Genomic DNA, 27,493 nt, shown 5'->3' on the forward strand with positions numbered 1-27,493 from the left:
GGTGTGCGTTGTGCGAGTGTGTGAGAAAACCTTATTTTCTTAGTGTGAAGCTGTAGCAACACCTATCTATAGGCAGACACAATGCTTGTCTATGAGTAAAGTCAGCAACAACTAACTGCCTGGGAGGGTAAGTGGTTAGTCACATTAAGTAGTGTAAGCATGTATTCACTAGAGATAGGAATAATCTTACGTCAACCAAGCTTTTGCAGTTACCTTGTCTTATGTATGCGTCCATCACACCTTTAGAGCTACTCGAAAGAGAGTCTAAAAAAAGAACCTAAGACTTGAGAGAGCTAGGTTAGAATCTAGACTCGAGAGAGCAAGATTAGTTTTGCATAAGGAAGAATGAGGAACTTAGGAATAAGCTCCGTTTGCTATTATTACACAACGTATGCACCCTACGGAGAGGACAATGGCTACGTCCAAGAAGTAGGATACGGTGGTTGTATGGGTCATCTCAACCCTTTTGCATACACATCGCATGCGTTCTGGAATTAGGCTCTAGTGTGTGTAACACGATCGCATAGCTTGCATTGGCTGAGGTTGCCCTTGCGGTCAATCTTAAGGGTTGCGATGAAGACATCTTCACATTTTATCTATTTTCTCATCCATTTATTTCACGTCAACAGTTTTCGTGTCTCTACCTCTCATTGTGTTGTCTGTTAGTTAAGAGTAGGAGTAGTTATGGCATAACCCCCCCACCCCCCCCCCCCCCCCATCATTCTTTTATTCAACCACCGCATACATCTAGCTACAAGTCCCTGAGTTTGACCTCGGATCACCCGAGAAACTTGCGTTCGCGATATACTTGGCGTGAGTGTAAGAAAACTTGTGACAGGAATGCATGGTCATCACATACATTCATTAACACATAGTTTCATTCCAATGCATGACCACCGACGCATGATAATCAACACACACTTTAAGACATGCATTACATATTGCGTTCACTTAATTTTAGTCTCCAAGTCCTTGACGACATGGTAATTAATTTTTCATCATCAAAACTCATTATATAGGACGCCCCCACTCCTTATGTCAATACATGAATGAATCAGGATCACTTTGTTTGTAGCACCTTTACAACAACTTATAACAACTATAGAGTGGGTTGCATCCAATAGTGTTACCATAATAAGGCACCCAACCTTATTCGTATACTATAGATCGTTTTAGTTATTTACTCGAACCTGATCCACTTTTATGTCTCCACATAAAGTTCAAGTATTCATATAATAGTCGTGGACCTTAGTTTATTGGATTTAGACTTTATAAGTGCAATTTATAGATTCAATAACAACTTTATTGAAGAAATGTCGAATAACATCTTTATTAATAATAGAATATGTTTAACTTTAAAAACTGCGAGTTTTAAGACATACAACCCAACACCTTCAATGATCTGAAGAAAGCGTTAAAGGACGAGGTCACCTCGTATAAGGAGAAGGTGAAAACAATAAATGTTATGTGCTGAAGTACAATCTACCTGGATTTCCTTACGCATTCTAAGTATCAATTCTTACATTTTCTTTACCATAAATGTGTAATGAAATTTTGTTACTTTCTTATAAACTAAAATGGTCTTATAGGTTTGGGCATATGAGATTATATCCACTATTGCTGGGAGAGCTGCAATTCGACTTAACGATAAGGTGGTCATGCTCTCATTCATTGTCCAACAAGCTATTGCATAAAGATGTCTTCAATTCCCCTTCAGTGAGTAACAAGCACCATTTCACATTGTTTTAGTATTTAATGTTATTTAACATTGTTTACAATATATTTGTCATGTAGTTGGGGATCAGGACGTTAATGATGTTCGATGCGGAGAGGCAATTTAGGGACACTAGATTTGACGAACACCTAGTGTATTTGGAGCTTCAGAAGGAGGATCTGATGTTGTCAGTGTCAAGAAGCTTAAAAGAAGAATGTGCAAACTATCTAGAATGAGGTATTTAGCATACATGAACTTCATGAAGGGGACCATATGCCTTTCCAATTTGAGCATGAGTTTGCCACGAAGAGGAATTTGAGATCCGTGAGTCGTCGTGTACCAGAGCCCGATGTCAACTTAAACAGGATAAACATTCGGAGTAAAGACTACTTGCAAATATTAGACGAGCGGGTCTCGAGAGTGGTGACTACATTGAGGGAGGTGAAATCTGATTTGGTGGAGGTGAAGTCTGATTTGGGGGAGGTGAAGGTACAACTGCGGGAAATCACTGAGATATTGCAAACATTATGTCGGGTATGTATATTTCACGATTTGTGGATGAATAAGTTTGTTTTGTGCGTTATATACTAATGATATGGTGTAATTGTGTAGAACAATGCGGAAGACGAGTCACGTGACCATGATGGTGAGGACGAGCAACATGACGATGATGGTGAGGACGAGCGAAGTGACCATGATCGTGTGGATGAAGAACATGTCAAGAGGAATCCTATTGACCCTATCTCCGATCCCAACCTCTCAAGCACCACTCCTGTCAACCCTATCTCTAATCCCAATATCTCAAGTAGCACTCATAACGACCCTATCTTCAATCCCAGCCTCTCAAGCACCATCGCCATTGTGCCTATAACCACCACTAACACCACACTCACCACCACCTATGCCAGATCCATCCTCTATGGATGATGATATCCATCTACGCTCGATCCCGTGTCCAAAAAAGAAGTTTAAGATTAAGGTGGAGAAAAAACCCGAGAAGATCACTGAGGCTTCAAGATGTACGGGTAGAAAGAGGAAAGAGGTTAAGCCTTATACCCCTTCGGTTGAAGTGAAACGACTGAAGTTGAAGAGGAAGTACTACGATTCAGGTGTTTGTCCTCCTAATATGGTTAATAGGGTTATATACAATCTAACCCATCCAATCCTAGAGGAAATGTTCAACGCCTTCCTACAATGGCTGACGAACGATGATGTGGAGCCTTACATACCCGACACGAAGGCTTTGTTTAGGACGGGCAGAAGCATAAAAGAACTGTTTCGTGAGTTGACGAAGGATAATGAATGGATCGAGTGTGATGTACGGAATAATTATGTTGTACAAGTTTTAGATCATTACATGTACTATGTTTTGGTTAGTGACATGTTGGACTTTCATTTGTAAGTGCTTGAGAGCATATTCATGTTTTTTAGGAGAAAGTTGCTTGTTCAGCCCGCGATATGCGTCCAGTTCACGACGTTCCCACCGGGAGTATTGGTATGTATATGCTTTTTCAATTAATTAATTCATTCATTCATTTTGTATACTTAGTTCATTAACAATTAATTCATTCTTTACCAACAACGCCATTTGAACTTTTTCACACCCGAAAGCTTGTTCAGAGCCATATACGATAGGACTGAGGAAAAAGTCACGCATGTATGGGCAAAAGAAGATAGTATAACTAACTTTTTGCTTGGTTTGGAGCCCAATCACCAACTAGGATGGATTGATGTAGATTGCATGTATAGTACAATCAACCTACGTAAACATTGGATCTTGATCGTGACTGACGTGAATAGAGGACGGATATTGTTATACGATTCCATGCCATCGTACATCTCGAAGAATGATATTGCACTATTGTTGACGCCTTTGACATTGCCATCATTGGCTTACTTTTGCATGCTCTATCAGAAGAAACCAGACTTACATCATGACCCATGGCAAGTTTATCATACGGAAACATGAGATATACAAGGTAGCAATATATTAGATTGTGGTATCTTCTGTCTAAAATTTTTTGAGCATGTGGTTACCAGATCTCCAACGAAAAGGGTGTTGGTTCAAGAGAAGATGGTGGACTTTAGATTCAAATATGCTTGTGAGCTAAAGGTTGATACATTCATTTACTAGATTGTATTTTTCAAGTTGTATACTTATTTGTGAAAATTGTGAATGTAAAAAAAGTATAAATTGTGAATGTAAAAAACAGTACAACTTTTGAATGTAAAAATTAGTACAACTTGTGAATGTTAATAAACTTAGCCGTCTATATTCATGAGTGGTTCATTACAAGTCTGTCTATTGTGGCTGACACCACCACATCGTTTGCATCTTCTCGGAGGCCAATGTTCTCCAGTGAATGGGATCCTCTGTACCCACCTTTATCCTACTTGAACGACCCTTTTTGGTGGAAGGATTTTAATGTGAACATACTCTGACGGTTTTTCCACTCAGTCACATGGCCAAGTGGAGGTATTGATTCTGTGTATGTAAGGACAAGCGACTCCACAGAATAAAACCTGCTATATAGAGTGAATGAGTTGATATTTCGCTCTCTAGCTATAGCAATAGCATGCGAACATGGAATCTCCAAACACTGAAACTATCTACAGCTACACTCAAGTGTGTTAAGGCTGACAATACCGTCTAACCCACCATCTTTCACATGGAATCTATAATAATCGATTGGTTTGACTCGGTATCGCCTGGATTTCTCACACTCCAATGATATAATTTCCTTCGCATATTTTGAATGTGTCGATGTGCTAAATGACCAAATATTTCATCGCTCATAGAACCATTGTTGTATCAAACACCTTATGTATTCCAATAGTGTTATTATTGGCAGTTTCCTCGCCTCTTTCGTCACCAAATTGAAACACTCGACACTATTGTTCATCATGTTATCATATCGATTCGCATATTGATAACATCGTGCCCACCGCTCGACATCCGTGTCCTCTAAATACCTTCCAAGGCTACCATTCTTGAACTAAAATATTTGGTCCCAATATCTTTTGAAAACGGACTCCCGATACACTCTTGTGCACTATCAAACAATTTGCCCACCACCTCATCCTTGAAGATTTTATTGATATTCCTCTTTAAATGGAATGTACAAAGTCCATGAAATGTTGTTGGGAATACAACATCGACTGCATTGGTGATAGTCGGTATCGATCTGAAACAAATACAAGATTAATGCATTCCTCAATTGCAGCTTTCAAATTTGTCATAAACCACTTCCATGATTGGTCAGTCTCATTGTCGATGATAGCATATGCCAAAGGGTACACTTGGTTATTACCATCCATTACAACACCAACCAACATTGTGCCTTTGTACTTACCCTTCAAATGAGTGCCACCAACAATGATCACCAGACGACAACTCCTAAACCCTTTTAAACAAGGACCTAATGCCATGAACACATATTTGAAGTATTGAGATTCTTTAAGTTCAATCTAAAAAACTGTGCCCGAATTTTCAATCTTTAAAGCTTCACCATAAGTATGCAACAGGGCGTAAGATTCCTCAGGGTAACCCTCACAAGAGCGAAAGTAGTTTCTCTTGCATGCCACGTCTTGTCATTGAAGGAACTCATTTATTAAGGAGATCCATGAGCGGAAGCGAATCGTCCAAATTCCATTTTGATTGAAAATACACATTTACAATATAACACTAATAGATTATGCATTTTAACAAAAATTACAGCATGCTTTTAAACTAGAAATAGGGATCGAGTGATTATACCTTTGAAGAACATTTCTTCGCGTAAATCCCTCGAACTATCACGAACCTTGAACAAACAACAAAATGAACTTGAAGACCCTTTTCAAGAAAATCACGAACCAAAAGGTAGATACAACCATTTGGATTTCTCGGTATACTCGGAGTGAGAACCCAAGAGTTGTGGGCTTTGACTATTTTGGTTAGGAGAGAGTTTGTGAGTTTGGAGGAGGAAGACAAATGAAGAAGAAGCACTATCGTATATCAAAGCTTCTTAATCACTTAGGCTATCGTATAGTCTCTCTGTGTTTGTTGTGTAGATCACACATAAAGAAAAAGAAAAACTGTTTTCTTTTTATTCCTTTTGTCATAAAAAACTAATTAACCACCCACTAAGGTGGTTGGAGAGAAAAAGAGATTATTACTTAAAATAATAAATAATATAAATATGATAACCAATTTATCATATTATATATATAATCTATAGTTTTAATATTGCATCATATACAATATAAACTATAGTTCTTTTTTCTCAATTTTATGGCATTTAATACAAATCATAATTATATTAACTTTAACAATTATAAATCTCATTCATAGAAAATATAATTGAATCACATTCAAATATTTATTCCTCCAATTAAACTATGATGTATCAAATACATTATGTCAATTATATCATATATAATTAAATTCTTTTTTATTAATTTGAACAATTTAAATTAACCCAAAAACTGATTTTCAACTAAATCCTTTTGAACTATCAAGGGGACCTTATGGGCCTGTAGTTTGAAGCTCCAACGGTACGTGAATAATTAATTAAACTCTTTAATTACATTATCCACCATTCGTTAACTGTTGGGCACTCTACTAAGGTCGATAGTTGCACTCTGTTGGGAATGTCCTAGAACTCACAGTTCGTAAATTTTGTGTTAAACATTCTATTTATCAATAAAATGCTATTGAGTATATTTTTCGATAAAGTTGTTGATATTGCATTCTATTATGAAAATCCTATAAACATATCCTTGGCTATAGTTTGAATACTTTAACTTTATGTAGTGACATAAATAGGATCAAACTAATAATATATAACCTAAATGGTCTATAATTATGTGGATGAAATTGGGTATCTCATCCTGGTAATACTATTGGATGCGGCCCATTTTGTATAGGTAATACAAATGATGGGATCCATAGATCATTCATGTAGAGACATGTGAGTGGAGGCATCTTATGCAATGAGTTTGTATAAAGACTTACGAAATAGTCACTTTTCTTTATAACGACCGTTTACTGTTAAAACTGACTATTTCATACTAAAGTTACCTAGGATAACTCGATCTTAATCCTGAGCTAGCTATAGATATCTGAGGACATAGCCCTACAAGATGGAATCCACTCCTACTCGTTTTAGGGTTGGCAGATAAGTTTTTCTCTTCAATGCTGATTCCAGGTCTTGAACAATAAGGGCTCCGCCTTCTCATGATAGAGAATGACGTGATTCATAAGTGGTATTATGAATCAATTGTTCATTAGAGGGTCAGAGGGAACTTAGGAAACAAGATGTATTTATAGGGGTAAAACGGTAATTTTGACCTAACTATAAATACAAACAACACATGAAGGATCGACATACTAATTATGGTTAACATGGACAAAAAATACATCTACGGTGAGGAGAGTGCAACTATCGAGCTCTAGTGGTATGTCTTGATGGTTAACGAAAAGTAATTAATTCGGTTTAAAGAGTTTAACCAATTAATTACAAATCGTTGGAGTTTATGATCTGTAGGTCCAATAGGTCCCTCTACTAGCTCATAAATTGGAATAATGAATTGAGTAATTGATTGAATGAATTTTGAATTTAGGGTTGTGAATTTGAAATGTTCAAATTCAGTTTTAGGGTTTTTCAATTGATTGTATATGATACAATTAAAACGTTTAATTTAATTGAAATTAAAACGAGATTGGAGAATCAATTAATATTTAAATTACGATTTAAATATTGATTATATGAATTTGAATCATATTGGTGGAATTGATGTTTTATTAATTTAATATTAAGATATTAAGATATTAAATTAGTTTTATTTATAAAACTAAATTTTAAATAAAATATTTTTATTTTAAAGAAAAAACCAATTTAATTGAAATTGATTTTTGAGTTAATGAATTTTTCCCAAAAATTGGAAAAATCCACTAATAAACATTTATGGTATTTTATCACCAAAATCCACCAAGAGTTCTTCAATTAATATAAAATAGGAGCTACCCTACATGCAGCCATGTTCTAATGCATGATAAAGGTCTATATAATGAAGCTTCATGCATGGAAATGAGAAGAAGACTAAGCTCTTTTATCCTTATTGTTGTAAAACCGAAACCCTACTCCACCCTCACTAGTTCATCTTCAATTAAGCTTGATTAGAGTGTTTTCACCACATATTCCTTCTTGAGCATAGTTGAGAAGATCTCATTGGTAGTCTATCTGAAGAATCCAACTCAAATTTATGGAGATTCTGCTAAAAACATGAAGAGAACTATAAAGGTATTGTCATGTTCAATCCATCTTTTGAAAACTTCATAAGTAACATGTTTAAAGCTCAAATTAAATGTAGTTTAAGTACTTATTGATTCTGAATTCTTTTGTTGCATGTTATATTTCTCCTTCACACTCTTCGCACTACGGATATATTTCTGTGTCCATTTGATATAACCAATCAACAGTACAATAACCCTTCACAAATTGCTCGTAAGTACAGCTGGGCCAAATTACTGTCTTGCCCCTATAGTTACCTCTAACTCATTAAGTACCATTGATTCATCTAATGAACAATAGATCATAGTCCTACTATGACTAAACCCCTATCGGGCCAGGAGAGGGTGTGATGCCACATTGTTTAAGACCTAGAACCAGCCTTTAAGGGAGCAATTTATCTACTTACCCCTGCATTGGGAAAAGAGTGAATTCCATCTTGTGTAGCTGAGTTCTCAACTCCCCAATCAGACGAATCCCCAAAATGGTAGGCTTGTTGAGTCAGCGATCTGGCCATTCTTACCCATATAAATCAAATGACTGCCCTCATAGGTAAGAGTTCACAACTCACTCAGGATTAAGGTCATGTTACCTACAGTCATCCTAGTGAAATAAAAGTCTTTATTATGAATGGTGTTATATAATGGGACTAAACATTTCGTGGTCTGGTCTTATACAAACTTCTTTGTATAGAATATCCTCGCTCGCATGTCTAATACTTAAATAATCAAGATCAGATTATTTGTAGCACTTTACGACATTTTTAACATCTATAAAGTGAGCCATACTCGTAGTGTCACAAGGATAAGGACCCAACCTTATCCATATACTACAGACTATTTAGGTTATCACTTAAACATGATCCATCTGTATGTCTCTACATACATGTTTAAGTTACAATGATAACCTTGGATATTCATTTATTAGTTTGTGGTTAATGTAACTAAAATATCACATATTCCATAGATAAAGTGAATAAAATATTAAATATTATTAATCACATACAAGTTTGTTCATACAAGGTTTACAAACTATAGGACCCTATGAGATTTAGGGTATCAACCCCAACAGTCATGACTTATGTTCACACCATATTCCAACCGCATATCCTCGATGATATGTCGTAGGGTTTCAGCACGACCAATGCCGAACTTATCTTTGATTAGTTGGCTAATTACAAACGTGTTATCTTGCCTATGGTCATGGTTAAGGACTTGAATTGAGGATATGTGTGCAGCTGTATATTTGTTGATCTTGAAAATATCACAACCATCCATTCTAACTGCAGGTACTCCCCACTTACATGTCTCCTGGATACATCGGACACTATATAGTTTTTTGTTTCATTTCCTAACCTGCAACTCGAAATTATTCTTTGTGGCCAACTTAACAACCTCATTTTCACATAGTTCTTGCAAAAGAAAATTTGGCCTTCCTCAATATCCAATCCAGAAGACTGCAGTTGTATGATCAGGTCTCCATTTCTCGTGGTACTCGTAGATGGTTGAACTTCAGGAGGAAAACTCTCTTCTATTGCCTCAGTCCTCCGATGCACATTACCAATAAAATGACCAAAGTCATTAATGAGAATCGGGGTCGGAGTAAGGACAAAACCACCCCTTTCAGTGGTCGGAGTCTCATTCACAATGTTCTCATTCAAACCGTTCTCATTCACAACATTGTCATTACGACCCCATTTCTAGCCATGAGTATACAAATCCCATGGATTCATGTTGTCATCTCCCATCGACACCACCAATGGAGAAGTTCTGGTTCGTTATTAATAACACCCACATGCATTGGTTCGCATTCTACCTCTATGTCATCAATTCTGCCACTTGATGGATTTTCTTAACAATTATGAATATCGATGGTTTGTTACAATCCAACTCCAAAAGCATAAATTTATCGTCGTGGTCATTCATAAAAAATACAGAAGGACATTCACAATCCAATTTATATTTCACCCTCATTATCAAGTTGAACTTTGAATAATTAATTTACATAAGGTCAAACAATCAACCTCTTAATTCACTATACTTCAATGTCATTGGCACTAGGATACCCTTCAAACATCCTCCATTATAGCAGTGTTCCTTCTCATCCCATGACCCTCCATATAGATCAAATAGCTACTTCTCGTCCATCCTTCAATACACAAACGAGTAAATTTAAAATTTTAGATTATGTAAAACTCTCGTTTCTTTTCTTGTTCATTTTTCTCCTTTAATAGATTGTACACGGTATTTCCTTCCTCATGTTGGACCAGCCTCTCTCTCGTTTCTTCCTCTCGCCTATCTATAGTAGCATAATACTAACTCTCAAACTGTTCCTATCACGACTCGTACAATTTAAGTAAACGAGAAACAACACAGTGCATGTTTATACTTGGAGTGTGAAATTTTTGGTATGTGTTAATTCAACAACGATTAGAACGTTACAAATTCGTATTTTTTGGTTGTAGCTAAATGTTATGAGTTTTTTTTTAAGCGAGAACGTTTTATGTGAATGAATGATACTCTATTTGGTCAAAATATTTTGTCATCTTAGTGGGATTTAGCGTTCACAACACTTTTCATTAAATTGATTTGAAAGAATTGTGGATTTTTCGAAGTAATTAGAAATTCGTACAATGACTATTAATTACATGCAAACTAGTGGAAAATTAATTACAAGAACAAAAGGAATGAACAAAGGGAATGAGTGTGAAACGAGATGAACAAGTGAGAAAATGAGATGCACACACATCTCTAAATATTTTGAGATTAAACGAACATTTTATATATGACCGACGTTATTAAAAGACTAAAATTCAAGTGTTTTTTAAAAATTGGTCAAATTTCGAATGAGCCCCAAAATTTGACCATGCGTACGAAATTCACATCTTTGTTGGGGACTGACGATGGACTTTCCCCTCTTTAGCTTCCTTCTGGTCTGGGGGAAATGAGAAAACTCTTGGGTTCAAGCCCACTCGAGATCGTGTTTTGTTTCTTCATTTCCTTCGTAGACGCGGAGTCAGAGACGGAGTTGGATAAACCAAAGCAGATCGATTGTTAATTCAACAGGTACCATTCGAATCATGCCTACATTGAAGATCTAATTTATTCATTGTTCCCTTATTCTTCTTGATCCAATTTGTTTTACAACTTTTCTGAACTGGGTTTTGTTTCTTGATTGAAGCTATACTCTGTCTATGTTTATATGACGCGGAAGCTTTAAGGCTGAAATCTCGGTAGAAAAATGGAGTGGAACACGATTCATCATCTGGATCTACGGCATGTAGGGAGAGGTCTAAAACCATTGCAACCTCATGCTGCCGCATTTCATTCCCATCAGGCGCTCGTTGCGGTCGCCATCGGGACTTACATCGTCGGTCAGTAGTTATTTCTGCTTCACTTCCTTTGTGAACTATTTCATTTGGTTCCACTTCTCTCTCTAACGCCAATTAAGCGGTTTAATCCTGGATCTTACGATAATTGGGTAAAAGTTCTAATGACAAGGTCACTCACCAATGTTATAGGCTGCTGACTTATGAAACGTGATGATTATGCTTTGTTAATCAACTTCTAATGTGGAAATATTTGATGATGAAAGTTGAGCGGAAGAAGGGAACTTGAGAGAGCTGTGTAGTCTTTCTCGTGGACTATTTTGCTCGGATTGGGAACATGTGTAGTCTTTCTCGTGGACTATTTTGGTCGGTTTGGGAACATTCTGTGATCATATAAGTCATGATACCATGCTTGTGGCCATGTTGGGAACTTGAGTGGTCTGATCATTACTAGGGTTTATATGGTTGTAGTAGAGATTTTTTATTTTCTTTTGGGAAGAGAAACAGAGAACGGATATTGGATTTCATTAAAGTAATTGAATTTACATAAGGCTAATTGGAGCTACAAGAAACACCTCCCAATCGGTACAAATATCACTAGGAGAGTAGTTACAAAAAAAAAAAAAAAAAAGAAGCTGGAATATGGTTGTAGACTTGTACTTGCTACTTAGCTTGGCAAAACTACTATATTTTACATGGGTCAGGTCTCTGCTCGATCTCTTTTTTGTTAAAAGGAAAATTAATTTTTGACACGGTTTGTGAATAATAGGTAAATGTCATAATGAATGGCTGTAATGGTATAAACTTAGCGTCTGGCAATCGTATTAATCAGTTTTTGAAAAGCGTTTCTTGTTGATGCATATTTCTTTCTGGTCATGCACTCTGTTGCCTTTTTGAATGAGGTATCTTTACGTTACTTTGGTCACAGAATGTGATGCATTAACTGGTTGCAAGATCTCTTCCCTTGACATTGGGGCTCGAGTTGTTCGCATGTCTTATAGCCCCACAAGTGGGCATGCTGTGATTGCAATGCTTGAGGTTGGTTCATTATATATGAGTTTTTTCAACATTATTTTGTTTTTTGTTTCCCTTTTTTCTCTATTATTGTTATTTTTTTTACAATGAAGGAACCAAATTTTATTGGGATAAATGAAAGAATAAAAGCAATAGTATTTTTAGAGAGGTGGAGATGTCGTGTGAGGAGGTTTGGGAGGTTGTTAGGGTTAATGCCTCCTTGTATGCCTTAGTTACGCAACCTTTTTGTAATTATGAGCTAGGTTCTATTTTGTTGAATTGGAGTCATTTTCTAGTTAGCTGACATACTCCAATTTTGTTGAGCTTGTTTTTTTATATATCTTTTATATTCTTTCATTTCTCTCAATGAAATCTCAGTTTCTTACTAAGAATAATAAAAGAAAGCAAGGGTCATCCAAGGGATGAGCTGAATTGAAAGGGAGTGTGAATCATGATTTAGATAGTGAGAGAGAAGAGAAAAATGAAGATTTAATTATCTCTAGGGTTTTTTCTTTTGCCTTTTTATGTTTTTATTATTTTATTTTTAATCTATTATGTTTTGGATGTTTAGATTTAAGTGGACTTTTAAATAAAATAAGTTGTGGGTTGGGTTTCTTAAGTGGTTGGGCTTAAATTAGAAAAAAAAAAGAAAATTCAGTGTATCCCCTCCACATATCTGGAAGGGGATATGCGTATCTTAAAATAAAAAAAAAAGTGAAAAAATTCAGATACTTCAAATCACGTATTGGACACGTATCTCCCACATATTTGGACTATTCGTATCAAATATGTATCCAATTCTCCGCCCAATTAGAAGTATTTGTGCTTCCTAGCCTATCATAAATATTAATGCAAGCATGGTCAATCTCCTAAAGAAAGAACTTTGCATTTTTGGGGTAATAACTTCCAAATCTTTTTTTTTTTTTTTTTTTTTTTAGAAATGGAAACAGAACTTTTCATTGATATAATAAAAAACAATGAGACAAAATATCAAACCAAGACAATTAAAAGTTGAGGATTAGCAGGTACATCCAGACATCTTAACCATGTTGATACCCCCATAGCACCCTCATCATTTCTAATACGAGATATAGGGGTTCCGAGATTACAAAAATACTAAATCGCTTGATTACATAGAAAATAAAAATGCATTTCAATTAAGACAAATATCCTAGATGGAATAATCTTTAGAAAGCTTAGATTGTGAACTCCAAGAAGAAGCTAAGAGTAACGACTTCCAAATCTGCTGATAAAAAAAAAGCATATTTGTAAGGACTTGAGATTGTGTGAACCTGTCAAAGAAGTACTAAAGGATATGGAGTTTATCTATTCGGGGAGTAAGATCAAATATTTCCAAAGGAAATTGCAGCACTCAAAAATCATATTTAGGAGATGTATGCAATTATTGTCATAAGCTAGGTCATATATATATATATATATATTTTGATAGAAACAACTTTGATTGAGAAAGAATGAAAGAATACAAAGGCTTAAAAAAAACAAGTCCACAAAAACAATCATGGTTCATAAGCTAGGTTATACAAACCATGATTGCAGGAAACGGTTGAAATAAGGGTCGGAAGTTTTAGTCTTCATAAGTTGCATCCACTTTTAAGAGTCCTTGACGATTTATGTAGAGGAGTTTGCTAAATTTCAAAAGTATCAAGAGTTATTGATGGCATTCATCTTCTACTTCTATTATTGTTATCATCGAGTCAAGTAACACATCTAAATGTCTTTCTCCCTCCTCTTCGAAATGGGTCATTGACTCTGACACTATAGATCTAAACTAAAAGAGAATTTGATCTCTGTCAGTAAACGTGACCTTAATTGTTGTATCTTATTCTTTCCTAGTTATTGCTCATTAGGATCCTAACAAAAAGAATGGTTGACCCTCCTTTTGAAATCACTCAAATCGTAAACCAATTGAATTGATGCTTTCCTTGCTTCTTTTCCACTTCCTCTATTTATAACCAAATTGATATTAGAAGAATGGGGCTAATTGAATGATGTAAGGAGAATGAGGCTAATTGGGTAATTGAGTAAAAGTCTAGGTTAATTCCCTTTTTACTCCACTTGTATTTAAAACTCTATAAGTAGGAGTCTTCTCCCTCATGTATGGACAACAATTGAATAGTACTTTTCCTTTAAGAATTCTCTGAGATTTGTAGTCTACACCAAATTGGTATTAGAGCACCCTTGTCAAGGGACCTAATGGTAGGTAAAGGCTCTGGTAAGTTCTCCGACCCTCAACCTAAGATGCAGAATCATCTCTCTATACTTCTTCTCAAACCTTGAATTGACAAATTGGAAAATTAGAAACTTCTATGGGTGGTTTATTGGATAAGATGATTGCAATGCAAACTTCAATGGTTGGTATGCAACAATCAATGTGGAAGTTAACCTTGGAAGTTGAAAAGATAGCCAATAATCAACCAAGAATCCAAGCTAACCCTATTTGCAATCAAGAAAATCTTAAAAACAGAGTAGATTCTTCAAGAACGTCAACAAAGGCAAGAAGATGTTCAACAAGTTCTTCAAAGAAACCAAGAACCAGCAAGATTACTTCAAGAGTGCAAAATAGAGATGTCCCAAGGCCTAAACTCATTTCATACCATCTTCAAGTTCCCGTTTGTCCACAAGTAAGACCAATTCCACAACATTTAATTGGTTTTGATTCAAAAAAATTAGAGGAAGAAGAAGTTGGTTGGCAAGGTTTTTCTTGGTTTCCATATGGAAATCATGAGCTACAACACCGATTCAATAATGTCAAAGAATGGGTTCAAGAATCGTTTCATGATCAAGTGGGCATTCAACCCAATGACCAAGAACAAACTGCTGTCCTTCAAGACCATCAAGGTAACCAACATCGAGTGGCCATGCTGCAAGAACATCAAGATGGGAGAAAACGACCTCGATAACAAAGGCATCCTGAACCTCAACGTTTTAATGTAGTCAGAAACAATGAAGAAATGGGAAATCAATTTCAAGAATATCAAAATAGTTACTTCTTTTTCAAGAAACTTATCCAACTTACAATTATGGTTACCATCATCACCCACAGTTCAAACATCATGACCAAGAACCTATCCAGGAATATCAAGATTGGCAACATCAAAACATGAATCATCAATCTTGGCGCCAATTGTGGATTATAGAATGAAAATTGACTACCTTGCTATTATCCGGGCCTATGGAGGACGGAAAGAAACTGAGAGGAACATTGGTGGATATGACTTCTGTTGGAAATTCTTCCTTTCTGTACAATCATAGAAGGCTATTGATTCACTAAGGAAGGAGCTTTTTTCTTTGCTGAAAGATACTAGCTTGGTCAATGGGCACTCGAACACCTACAATGCTTGGAGTCTTGATGCTTGATGAAAAAATTATGTCTTGGACCTTTTTTCATAATATTTTTGTTCAAGACGTAGGAGGTTGGTTTGACCATACTCTGTTGAACGAGTTTATTTTATTTCTTGATCGTTTCATTGTTTTTTTCTTTTCAAAACTTGAGGACGAGTTTTCTTTTTGGAGGGGTAATTGGGTAAAGTCTAGGTTGAATGATGTAAGAAGAATGGGGCTAATTGGGTAATTGGGTAAAGTCTAGGTTAATTCCCTTTTTACCCCCACTTGTATTAAAACTCTATAAATAGGAGTCCTCCCCCTCATGTATGGACAACAATTGAATAATACTTTTCCTTGAATAATTCTCCAAGATTAGTAGTCTACACCACAATTAGCATAAACAAACTCTCTAACTGATTATTAGTATATCTCTATTTCCTATTAGGTCGATAGGACTCAAGTGATGTTTGGTCCATCGTTAGGCTCTATGTTTCTCATTGGACTTAAGTGACGGAACTTCTATATAATTACTCTTTATGTCTCATTTTACTTGACTAGAGCCATTTTCTTTTGTTTCGTTCCCCTTTTAAGGGTTTGATTTTTTTTTTTTGCATGCTCTTATATTATTTCATTTTTTTCTCTGGGAAAGTTTGGTTATTCATAAAAAAGAGAGAACTTCTGTGGGTTGCGAACGCCCCTTTACTCAATGGAGGACTTTGTGGTTAATAGGAGGTTTAGCTATACTATAGAGCCTACGTTGTAAGTTCTGATAGAATCATGGATGATCAGAGGGTTGGATAACTTCAATCTAGGTTACCAGTATTTCAAAGGTTTGTAACATTTCTCTATCTTCCTCTCTCTCAATTAGCCGGGTTATGGAGATCTTTTTTGCCCTTTTTAAGGGTTGTGCGGTGTGTGGTTGGGGAGTCTATGTTAGAATCTATTTCTGATTTAGTAGGTATAGTAGCTGGAGGAGTTGTAGAAATATTGTAGAGAAGTAAGAATGCACCAAGTCAATGTAGGAAATTGTTTAATCCTAGTTTCTTACCTTCCCTTTTGTAGGATTGCACAATTAGATCTTGTGACTTTGACTCAGAGCAGACATGTGTCTTGCACTCCCCTGAAAAAAAGATGGAACAAATTTCATCTGATACAGAAGTGCATCTTGCTTTGACACCCCTACAACCTGTTGTGTTTTTTGGATTCCACAAAAGAATGAGCGTGACAGGTCAGCTACCATCAATTAATAAATTTCAATATTCTTCGTGATTATTCATTTTTTGCTTGTTAAGATGCATGATTGCCTGTGTAACTGTCGAATATTTGTTGCTACATGATAGTTGTTGGAACGGTTGAAGGGGGTAGGACACCAACAAAAATTAAGACCGACTTGAAGAAGCCTATTGTGAATCTTGCATGCCATCCTCGTCTACCTCTATTGGTAATATTTGCATTTGCATCCTTTGTATAGTTTCAAATATCTTCTTTTCTGTTGACTGACACTATAAGGATCTTTTCTTTTTCCTTTGCATGCAGTACGTGGCATATGCTGATGGTTTGATTCGAGCATATAACATTCATACTTATGCTGTTCATTATACTCTGCAACGTGAGATGAGAATTCTTTCTTTTTTCTTTGTTTGGATGATGCACACTGTATTTATGAAAGTAACAAACATTTTAATGTCATTTTGCACTCAGTTGACAACACTATAAAACTCATTGGTGCTGGAGCATTTGCATTTCATCCAACTCTGGAGTGGATTTTTGTTGGTGACCGAAGGGGTACTCTTTTGGCATGGGATGTTTCAACTGAGAAACCTAGTATGATTGGAATGTGAGTCATTATGGTTACATGTTCCACTTGCATGCTTTACATGCCATCAAATTGATTATTTAAAATTTCCAACTTCTGGTTGTATCACTAAGAAGTAGCTTATTTCTTCCTTTTCATTATTGCTAGATTAAAATTGGTGCTCTAGAACTTCTAATGGCCGTTTGGCCCACCAAATTCTTAAGTTGGTGTAAACAATTCAACTTCAATAGTAAACACTATGAAGTTGCACATTTATCGAGTAACTCCATTTTCTCATTTTTTTGTACTATCGAGGGTCTCCATCTTCTCCTCTATCTCTACTTTTCACATTTATCGAGTAACTCCATCTTCTTCTCTTAATCCATTTTTCAACAATTGAGGAACTCTATACCCTAAACACAAACCTACTAACTCCAACATTTAGATGAGTTGGAAGATAAAACTGCCCTTAATGAGGATCAACTTATGTGGCATTACCTTCTTCATAAACAGATTGAAAACCTGACCATTCAAGATCACATTCATTGGCAACAACGTTGTAAGATGAAATGGTTTCTTGAGGGTGATGAAAATACTAGGTTTTTCCATAGAATTGTTGCTGCCTGCCGCTATAAGTCTTCCATTACAGAAATTCTCTCCTGGGATGGTCATAGTCTTTTGACTACTCAGGATATTGAGACTGAATTTTTATCATTCTATGCATCTCTATTCACAAAAGACTTGGGTCAGCGTTTTCTTCCAACTAATCTTGAGTGGAATCCTATTTCATCCTCTCAAGCTATAGATCTTGAGCGTCCTATTTCTAAAGATGAGGTTTTTGCTGCGGTTTCCTCCCTTGGTGTTAGTAAATCCCCTGGTCTAGATGGTTTTACAGTTGAGTTTTTTAAGTTTTCCTGGACTACTCTTAAATCTGATATGATGTTAATTATTAATGATTTTTATGCGTCGGGGTTTATTAATGTGAAGCTGAATGAGACTTATATCTGTCTGATACCTAAGAAGGTTGATTCTAGATCTGTTTTTGACTATAGATCTATTAGCCTCATTCCATGTGCCTACAAGATCATTGCTCGTGTTTTATCAAATCCTCTGAAGAAGGTTCTTCCTTTTACCATTGCTGCCGATCAGCTTGCTTTTGTGGCTAACAGATAGATTCTTGATGTTTCTTTGATGGCTAATGAGCTTATTGATGATTGGAATAAGAGGAATAAAATTGGACCTTGAGAAAGCCTTTGATACAGTTGATTGGGATTTCCTTGAATCTATTCTTCAGATCAAAGGATTTGGTTATCGTTGGCGCACTTGGATTAGAGGTTGCATAACTAGTGTGAATTATTCCATCATTGTTAATGGCTACCCCCGTGGCAAGATTATCCCTTCATGTGGAATACGTCGGGGGACCCTCTCTCTCCCTTTCTATTTATTCTAGTTGCTGATTGTTTCAGTCGTCTTCTTGACCACAACTCCATATTGGGTCTTATTGTTACTCATCCTATTGGTCACTCGACCTTTTCTTTGACCCACTTACAGTTTGCTGATGACATTTTATTGTTTTCTACTGCTGATAGATCTGCCTTGCGGAGTTTGTTTGACATTGTCCACATTTTTGAACGTGCTTCGGGGCTCAAAATCAACCTTGCTAAGAGTGAGCTCCTTGGGATTCATGTTTCAGATTCTGTTTTAATTGGTTGTTGTGTTCGTTTGGTTGCAAAAGAGGTTTCTAGCCTACATCTTTGGGGCTTCCATTGGGTGGCAATTCTAAGTCTGTTTCGTTTTGGCAGCCCGTGGTTGAGAGAATTCATCATAAGCTCCATAATTGGAAGTATGCTTATATATCGAAAGGGGGTTGCCACACTCTCATTCAAGCCACTCTCTCGTTTTCATACTTATTATTTGTCTTTGTTCTAGGCTTCCTCATCTGTTATTGGTTGTCTTGATAAGTTGGTTAGAGATTTCTTTTGGGAGGGTTCTCATGGTGATGGAGGCTTACATAATGTGAATTGGGCGATTTCTCAGCGTCTTCGATTATTGGGTGGTCTTGGCATTGGTAACTTTACATGTCGAAACTCTGCTCTTCTTACAAAGTGGACTTGGCGTTTCCTATCTGAGCACGATGCTTTATGGAGAAAGCTCATTGTTGCTAAATATTATTCCATTGATTGTGTTTGGCCCTCGCCCATTTCTGGTGGCTCTTCCAGAGCTCCTTGAGATATATTTGTACTTTTACTGATCTGATTGCCAATTGGATTCGATGTCGTATTGGTGATGGGTCTTCTACATCTTCATGGCATGACTCTTGGCTAAGTTGTGGTGTCCTTGCCAATGCTTATCCCAAGCTCTTTCGTCTTGTTCAACAACCCGAGGTTACTGTTGCCAATGTTTGGATTTCTTTTATCTCTACTTGGAATTTGAATTTCCGTCATAATCTTACTGAGTTGGAGATTGTTGAATTGGCTTCATTATCTCTTCACATGGCATCTATTTGCTTACGTTCCACCTCTAATGCTTGGTTGTGGCCTATTGATGCTTCTATGGGCTTTACTGTTAAATCTCTTATGACTGATTTGATGAGTGATATAGATTTGATTTTGACTGACCTCTATTCAGTGATTTGGAAGGATAAATATCCCAAGAGGATTAAAATCTTTCTTTGGGAACTCAGCTGGGGTGCCATCAATATTGCTGATCGTTTGTGGCGTCGAATGGCTTATATATCTCTCTCCCTCTTGGTGTTATATGTGTCATAAACATACTGAATCGCTGGTTCATCTCTTTTTCCATTGTTCTTTTGCTACGAGCTTTTGGGATCTTCTCTTGCCTGCTTTTGGTTGGTCCTTCACTTGTCCTAATGATATTTCAGATGGCTTTGGCTTCCGTTTTTGTGGGTCATCCCTTCGGTGGTATTAAGTAGGTGCTTTGGTTGGCCTTCATTCGTGCGTTCCTTTGGTGCTTATGGTACTTGTTCTTCTACGGCTCGATTTTTAGATCTTGTTATGTCTACTGCTTTATCTTGGTGTAAATTAAAGCATCCTTTCACTCACTTCGGTTTATCTTTTTTAGTTAGTAATTGGAGATCTTTATTGTTTCTTGGGGTTATCCCCTTATTTATCAATGAAATTGTCTTTTTTTTTTTTTTTTTTTTTTTTTTTTTTTTTTTTTTTAAAACTAACTCAATCCGTGGTCCGAGCCAGCTTATGCGCACCTCAACTAACTCACTGGACAATCTGCCTGACCCTACAACATTTTGGTATCAAAGAAACTCGTAGGAAATTAATTCCTAGGTAGGTGGCTACCATGGATTGAACCCTTGACCTTTTAGCCATTTATTGAAACTATGTCTACCTTTTTTACCATCAGGCCAACCCATGATGGTTCTAACTTCAACATATTAACCCCAATTTATTAATTCCACCCAGTGGGCCGAACACCCCCCACCCCCGTGACCCAACTCTTAAGTAGTTATAATATTACGTGATCCGGAAGGAGTTTGTTATCTTTAATGAACATTGATTGTTAAGGTTCTAATTCTCTGAATATCTAACCTGAATCGTTGTTGGATCTAATTTCCTCAGCAGATTGGTTCTACCATTAAGCATTACTCTGGGGTTTGAACACAAGATTGCTCATCTCTGCATCTCGTAATTTAAAGAACTTTCTGATTCTTTTTTGGAGGGTTTCATGGGGCATGTGTGGCTTAAGTACTAGTGATGAAAGAAGTTCTCGTAGTACTCCCTGACAGACTGTAAAGTTATTGAACGCATGATGATTACATTTAAATTTCTTCAGGGAAAAGCTTGGAAGGGATGTGCATTGAGAAGGTGGGGCTGAACATTTTGACCATGATAAGGCCTTTCTTGGAGTTGTTTGCAAGTTTTACTTGCCACAAATTAGGGAAAACACAAAAAGATATAATTTCTTTTAACAAGAAATTGAAATTTTACTTTTAGCTCAAAGAAAACACTAACAGAGACGTCAAAAAGATATCCTACATGATGTTTTGAGGAAAATATATCCTTGCCACAAATTAGGAAAGAGATGATTTTTTTTTTATTTTTTTAACAAGAAGTGAAACTCTACATAGAAGAAATGAAAAGAGGCTCAAAGTAACAAAGAAATTAAAAAGATATCCTATCCTACATGATGTTTTGAGGAGAAGATTGGTACAGAAAATACTGTTAATATACGAACTCCCAAATAATAGTATGTGTTTGTGTAGTTTTATGTGTATATAGCTCTGCTTGATTTTTTTGGGGAGAAGCTACTTTTAATTTTCCATGTTTTATGAATGAAGTTGTTACTTTATCTAGCCTTCTTTAGCTAGAGTCTCAACTAGCCCTCAGACCACAGTTTTTTGAATGTTCGTCTGTGGTTGAAACGCTGGATCTATTGGGATTTTTTCTAGTCTCATGAAGGGTAGATGTCATTTATTGCATTAATCATTTTACGTAGTTACCTTCTAAAAGTTGGAAAATATCGTAATAGTCTTCTTTTTCACTGAAATTTCAGTACGCAAGTAGGTTCTCAGCCAATTATTTCAGTTGCTTGGTTACCAATGCTGCGGTTACTTGTAAGTCTTTCCAAGGATGGAAACCTCCAAGTTTGGAAAACGCGAGTCATTCTGAATCCAAATAGACCTCCCATGCAAGCAAATTTTTTTGAGCCTGCAGGTGAGGTGTTATCGAATAATTTGATCACATATCTATCATTAGGATATAAATTTTGTTAATGTGTTAAACGGATATTGATTCTTTGTTGGAGTTTTCTTTCCATTTGAACTTTGAGCATTAGTCTCATTTCATTTATTAATTAATGAAAAGACTCGTTTCCATTTTCTTTACTTCTTCCCTTTGGGGAATTTAAATGGCTTATGATTTGTTCATTTTGCCTTCATGCATTGAGATTTATTGTTTTGATTGTGACAATCATTTCTTTACTTTTATTATCTTCGTCTTCTTCTTCTATCGTGTTTTTTGTCCAAAGTATTAGTGATCTTCCAGTTTTTGAACAAGAAACAAAATTTTCATTGATCAATAAATAGAAACGAAAATTGGTAAAAAAAAAAAAAAAAAAAAAAATCCCATTGGGAGAGAAGAAAGCAGAAATGAAAATAACAAGGAAATATTAAGGCAACCAAATCAAGACAAAATCATTCCATTTATGTTTTCGTTGTACTAATTGTTTTAATTTTCTTCTTTATTTATGTTTTGGCAGTGATTGAATCAATCGATATACCTCGCATCCTTTCTCAGCAGGGTGGAGAAGCAGTTTATCCCCTACCTAGGATCAAAGGATTACAAGTTCACCCTAAACTCAATTTAGCTGCGTTGCTGTTTGCAGTTAAGTGAATCAATGTTATAGAATCTAAATTGTTTGTTATTTTTCAGAAAGATTCACATTTTTGGTTGTCAGAACACGTCAGGTGCTGATACTGTAAAAAACAGGGCTGCATACACAAGGGAAGGACGAAAGCAACTATTTGCAGTTCTGCAAAGTGCAAGAGGATCTTCTGGTAATTGCACTTCTTACCGAGTAGACTTTTAGGCCATATTCGTAGTGTAAATTTTATCCTCCTTTCACATGATGAGAATGCTAAGGGGTGTCAACCTAGTTGAGATGTTCGGGTGCATTTACTGATCCATTGGCTTTAGCTTTTTTGTCTCTTCTTTATATTATTACGTACTCCGTACTGTCTCATTTTATTATCTTAATAAAGAGGCTCGTTTCCTTTTACAAAAAGAAAAAAAATGTTCCACTTGGCTTGGGTTTACCTATTTTCCCCCCATTTTTCTTTTTGTAATTTCATATCTTCTGTAAAATGCATTGCGTCTCTCATTCAAAAAAAAGGTTTATCCTTATCGTACTCTTGAAAGGCTTCCTAATGATTGCCTATTTGAACTTTCCAATGATTTGTAGATCTCTAATTCATCTCATGGTCGAACTATTTTCCCCCTTCAGTTGTGTGTGTGTTGGGGTGGGGGGTTGGCATAGGAAATAATAGGGGTACTAGCTAAAACCTCATTTAGGTAAGTTGTTAGGTTGATATTATGCATGGTTTCTTCCTTACTATTTATTGATACCCAGCCTATTAGAGAGGGTTGGTAATCTCTTCCCTATAACACTGAAACACACATAATTATTAGTGATCAGGAAGAAAAAGTAAAACTCTCCTCTTGCCATGTTCTCTACCCGCCCCTCCTGATCCTCAACATTGTTTTCTACCATTGACTTCTCAGCCGCTCGCCACCATGACTCAACCTCTACCGATCAAACCCATCATGGCAGAAAAGAGAACCCTCTTGGTAGAGATTGATCAATCTTTTCATGGCTCTTGTGTTCGAATTACAAAATTTTCTCATGAAAAAACCTTCTCCATATAGGTTCACTGGAGCACTCTTCGTTGGAGCTTTCTATCAACAATAGCACTCTTCGTTGGATCAATGAAGTCTTCAAGTTGCTTCTCATGGCACCACTGAAGCATAAGTTTTTCAAAGAACATAGGGTTGACGACCAAATCATTTGGATAGAGAAGCTATCAAACAAAAGGATTCTCTGTTGAGCTGGTGTAACTTGATTATAATGGAGGTAAAAATCGTATCCTGATTCCTTCTGGCGAAGATAGGGAAGGGAAAGGCTGGCAAGCTATTATTGGGTTTTCTAGTTTTACAACTCCGACCCCACAACCTCCATTAATGAGGCCAACAACCATGTTTTAAGGAAGTTATTCTCAAGGCCAATTCTGTTAGGAACCAAGGTAGTATGGGTTACCTTTGTCCCACATTGATTAGAATGGGATGAGCAATGTGGTACTTAAATGGTTTGGCTCTCCCACCTCAATAGCTGGCTTTTGGGGTGAGGTTCTCCAAGGTGCTCAAGTACCTAACAATGGTATAAGAGCTAGGTTGTTGACGTTCCGGAGTGGAACTGACGGAGGGTTCTGACTGGGTGTGGTCGAGTGAAGTACCGTTGGAGACGTTGGCTGTTTGGGGATGGGGTATTGTTAGGAACCAAGGTAGTATGGGCTCTTTTGGCCCACATTGGTTAGAATGGGACGACCAATGTGGTATTTAACTGACTTGACTCCCCACCTCAATAGCCTATGGTGCTTAAGTACCTAACACTCTCATCCAACAGAGGCTTTGTCAAAGCTTGGCAGCTGATAGAAAAGAGCACATTCATTCGAAATTCTTCCGTCATTACTTCCAAACCTCCATATACAAGTTATCCTCAAACCCTTGTACCCTTTGGTGTCTCTACCATCATTGTGCTCAAAAGATAGAACTTCCTTGGTCATTGGTTTAAGATCCTAAGAGCAATCCAAGCCAACGTTACAGTCTACTACTTGATTGTTCCCTTTTAGCCTAACAAGGCCATTATGTGATGCAAAAACAGTGATTAAGTAAAAATCCTTGGCTCATACAGGGGATGGTAGAAGGTTGATGCCTTCAACCTTCAGTATTCTCCATGACTCATGAGGAATTTTACAAAGACCAAATGGTCCCCTCATATGGAGGATGGATAAAGATTCGTCACATACCTATGGATAAATGGAACATGGACACTTTCAAGTGATTGGAGATGCATGTGGTGGTTTTTGGAAGTTGCAAAGAAGACCCTTAATACGATGGATTTAATGGAAATTAACCTGAAGGTTCGAATAACTCCACTGCGGCAAAAATCGACCTCCCATCATCCTCATCGATAGAGGTTTTTTTTTTCTTTCTTCTTTTTTTGGTCATTATTGCTCCCTTTTCTGAAGAAGACTGTGATTGGAGATGCATGTGGTGGTTTTTGGAAGTTGCAAAGAAGACCCTTAATACGATGGATTTAATGGAAATTAACCTGAAGGTTTGAATAACTCCACCGCGGCAAAAATCGACCTCCCATCATCCTCATCGATAGAGGTTTTTTTTTTCTTTTTCTTCTTTTTTTGGGTCATTATTGCTCCCTTTTCTGAAGAAGACTATCTTACTCTAGTTATTGCCAACGTTCATGGAAAACTAGCTAAGTCACCAATGATCTCTAGCACGGAGCCCAATCAGACCCAAAAAGAGTTTTTTTCATTTTAATATCAAGCCAGAAATCGTATCATGGAGTCGTTCCCATGTTTGAACCACAGAGCTTTTTTGAGCAATCAATAGACCTACCACATACAGACAATACTACAAAACCCGCCTCTTGTAATTATTCATACACTTCTCCAACTTTGGTCACATCAAATGTGGGCCCCCACCACTCAACCAACAAGCCCATCCACCCAATCTTTCTCTCGCCCACGTTACCCATTACTTCTTCTGTTTTCCCCCAACCTTCCTCTTCTTTTTTTGAAAATCATTCTTCCCCAAAACCATTGCTTTTACTTGCCCCCAAAATCATCCAAAAATATTATCATAAACCACAAACCAACCACCTTTAGCTCTGGAACAAAAATTGCTACATCCATCATTCCTTTGCCATCTAATGCTGTAACAGAGCACTACTTCTCTAGTCTCATACCAAATCTCCTGATTCCCACAGTTATCCACCTTGCCCGAGCCCATTGATGCACCTTGCTTTGATTTCATCCTCCCTTTTTCCCCGGCTACTACTTCTCTCAACCCAATGACCCATCTGGTTCCATGGTTTCAGGAATGTGGGATTTGCATTATGGCTATCCCTGGTAAATCAAGGGGTAAATTCAAAGCTCTCTAATGCATTATGGAGGCTTTGGATTAGAGGTTGCATCTCTTCCATGAGTTTCTCTATTATTATCAGTGGTAGACCGAGGGGTAAATTGTCATGGACTCTCTTAGTAGAATCATTGTTCCCTTTTCTTTTTATCATTGTGAATGACTCTCTTAGTAGAATCATAAGATCGGTGGTAGACTTTGGTTTTATCAAAGGTTACTCCACTAGCGATGGTTCGATTCATGTTAATCATCTTTTATTTGCAGATGACACCATTCTCTTCTCATCAAAAAGGAGGAGGATATAGAAAATGTCTTCAATATGGTCGGGTCTTTTTGAAGATGCATCTGGGCTGAATATTAACTGACAAAATTATGAATTTTTGGGCATCAACTGGGATTGTTCATGGGTTGAAAACATTGCTAGGAGGTTTGACTGTAGGATGGGTTCTTGGCCTGCCGAATATTTAGGGCTCCCTCCATTTGTTAAGCCTAACTCTATCTCATGTTTGCAGTCCATTATGGACAAGATCGACAAGATACTATACTCATTGCAGCATGACTTTCTCTCAAAAGGAGGAAGATCGACTCTTCACTCTTCTAAAGACTGACACTTTTGAACCTACCCATCTACTAGTTATCACTCTTTCAAATTCCATCCAAAGTTTCCGCTATTATTGACAAATGGTTTCAAAATTTTCTTTGGTGTGGGAATTGGGATAGCAATATCTCTAACCTCCCTAGATGGCATGTTTTCGCACAACCATTGGAGGAGGGTGGCCTTGACATTTGTGATATTAGACAGAGAAACAAATCCCTACGTGCTAAGTGGCTTTGTCACTATCAAATGGAAAAGGGAGCATTTTGGAGAGATCATCAAAGCAAAATATGGTTCCCATCATTTTGACCTTAAACCATTTGGCCATTTGGCTAGCTCTAGTAGAAAAGTCCATGGACTCATATTATGAAGCAAGATCGGGAATGGCTCCTCCACTTTTGGAAAGGCGTTTTGATGCGGGGCTACACTTGCATCACGTTTGGTATGGGTTGGAACCTCTTTGCCAGGTTTTCCCCAGACTGTTTGCCCTTGCAAATTCTAAAGATGCATCTATTGCTGAATTATGGAATCCACTTTGTTCTTCTTGGGGATTGAACTTTAGAAGGCACCTAAAGGATGTAGAGATCGAAGAGTGGGCTATTTCCACAAACCTCTTGCCGGGTCTATTGCTCACCAACCATCCTTGGTTTTGGTTTGGAAGCTGGTATTTAATGGATTTTTCTCATCTAGATCATTATTGTCACACCTATATCATCAAAACCACTCAATTGGTGGAAGTGTTA

The 27,493-nt window shown here is 36.9% G+C and overlaps 2 protein-coding genes across 3 annotated transcripts in view; both read left to right on the plus strand.

Annotated features, from left to right (window-relative positions):
* The first annotated feature begins 796 nt into the window (after positions 1-796).
* Positions 797-3,166, plus strand: LOC120088836 (uncharacterized). The gene is made up of 3 exons (XM_039046280.2): positions 797-1,716; positions 1,795-2,248; positions 2,327-3,166. Exons 2-3 carry the CDS (start codon positions 1,988-1,990, stop codon positions 2,639-2,641), a joined length of 576 nt encoding a protein of 191 aa, XP_038902208.1. The 5' UTR covers positions 797-1,716; positions 1,795-1,987; the 3' UTR covers positions 2,642-3,166.
* Positions 3,167-10,800: 7,634 nt separating this feature from the next.
* The window catches only part of LOC120088266 (Transducin/WD40 repeat-like superfamily protein), a 31,206-nt gene continuing 14,513 nt past the window's right edge, over positions 10,801-27,493 (plus strand). The window contains exons 1-10 of one of the 2 annotated variants that reach the window (XM_039045420.2): positions 10,801-11,051; positions 11,167-11,359; positions 12,243-12,352; positions 16,736-16,901; positions 17,014-17,114; positions 17,210-17,282; positions 17,375-17,510; positions 21,996-22,156; positions 22,701-22,825; positions 22,899-22,998. In XM_039045420.2, coding sequence (XP_038901348.1) covers positions 11,227-11,359; positions 12,243-12,352; positions 16,736-16,901; positions 17,014-17,114; positions 17,210-17,282; positions 17,375-17,510; positions 21,996-22,156; positions 22,701-22,825; positions 22,899-22,998 — 1,105 coding nt within the window. In that variant the 5' untranslated portion in view covers positions 10,801-11,051; positions 11,167-11,226. Of the gene's footprint in view, positions 11,052-11,166; positions 11,360-12,242; positions 12,353-16,735; positions 16,902-17,013; positions 17,115-17,209; positions 17,283-17,374; positions 17,511-19,057; positions 20,445-21,995; positions 22,157-22,700; positions 22,826-22,898; positions 22,999-27,493 lie in introns of those variants that run through there. The other variant, XM_039045421.2, reaches the window with a different exon arrangement.

This window comes from Benincasa hispida, chromosome 10 (genome assembly GCF_027475165.1).
Source record: "Benincasa hispida cultivar pf3 chromosome 10, pf3_genome.v1.1, whole genome shotgun sequence".
In the NCBI taxonomy this organism is placed as follows: Eukaryota; Viridiplantae; Streptophyta; class Magnoliopsida; order Cucurbitales; family Cucurbitaceae; genus Benincasa; species Benincasa hispida.

Coding starts and splice junctions, on each gene's coding strand:
- LOC120088836 (XM_039046280.2), top strand. CDS start 1,988: ATGCCTTTCCAATTTGAGCATGAGTTTGCCACGAAGAGGAATTTGAGA. Junction 2,249..2,326: donor TATTGCAAACATTATGTCGG/GTATGTATATTT, acceptor GTAATTGTGTAG/AACAATGCGGAAGACGAGTC.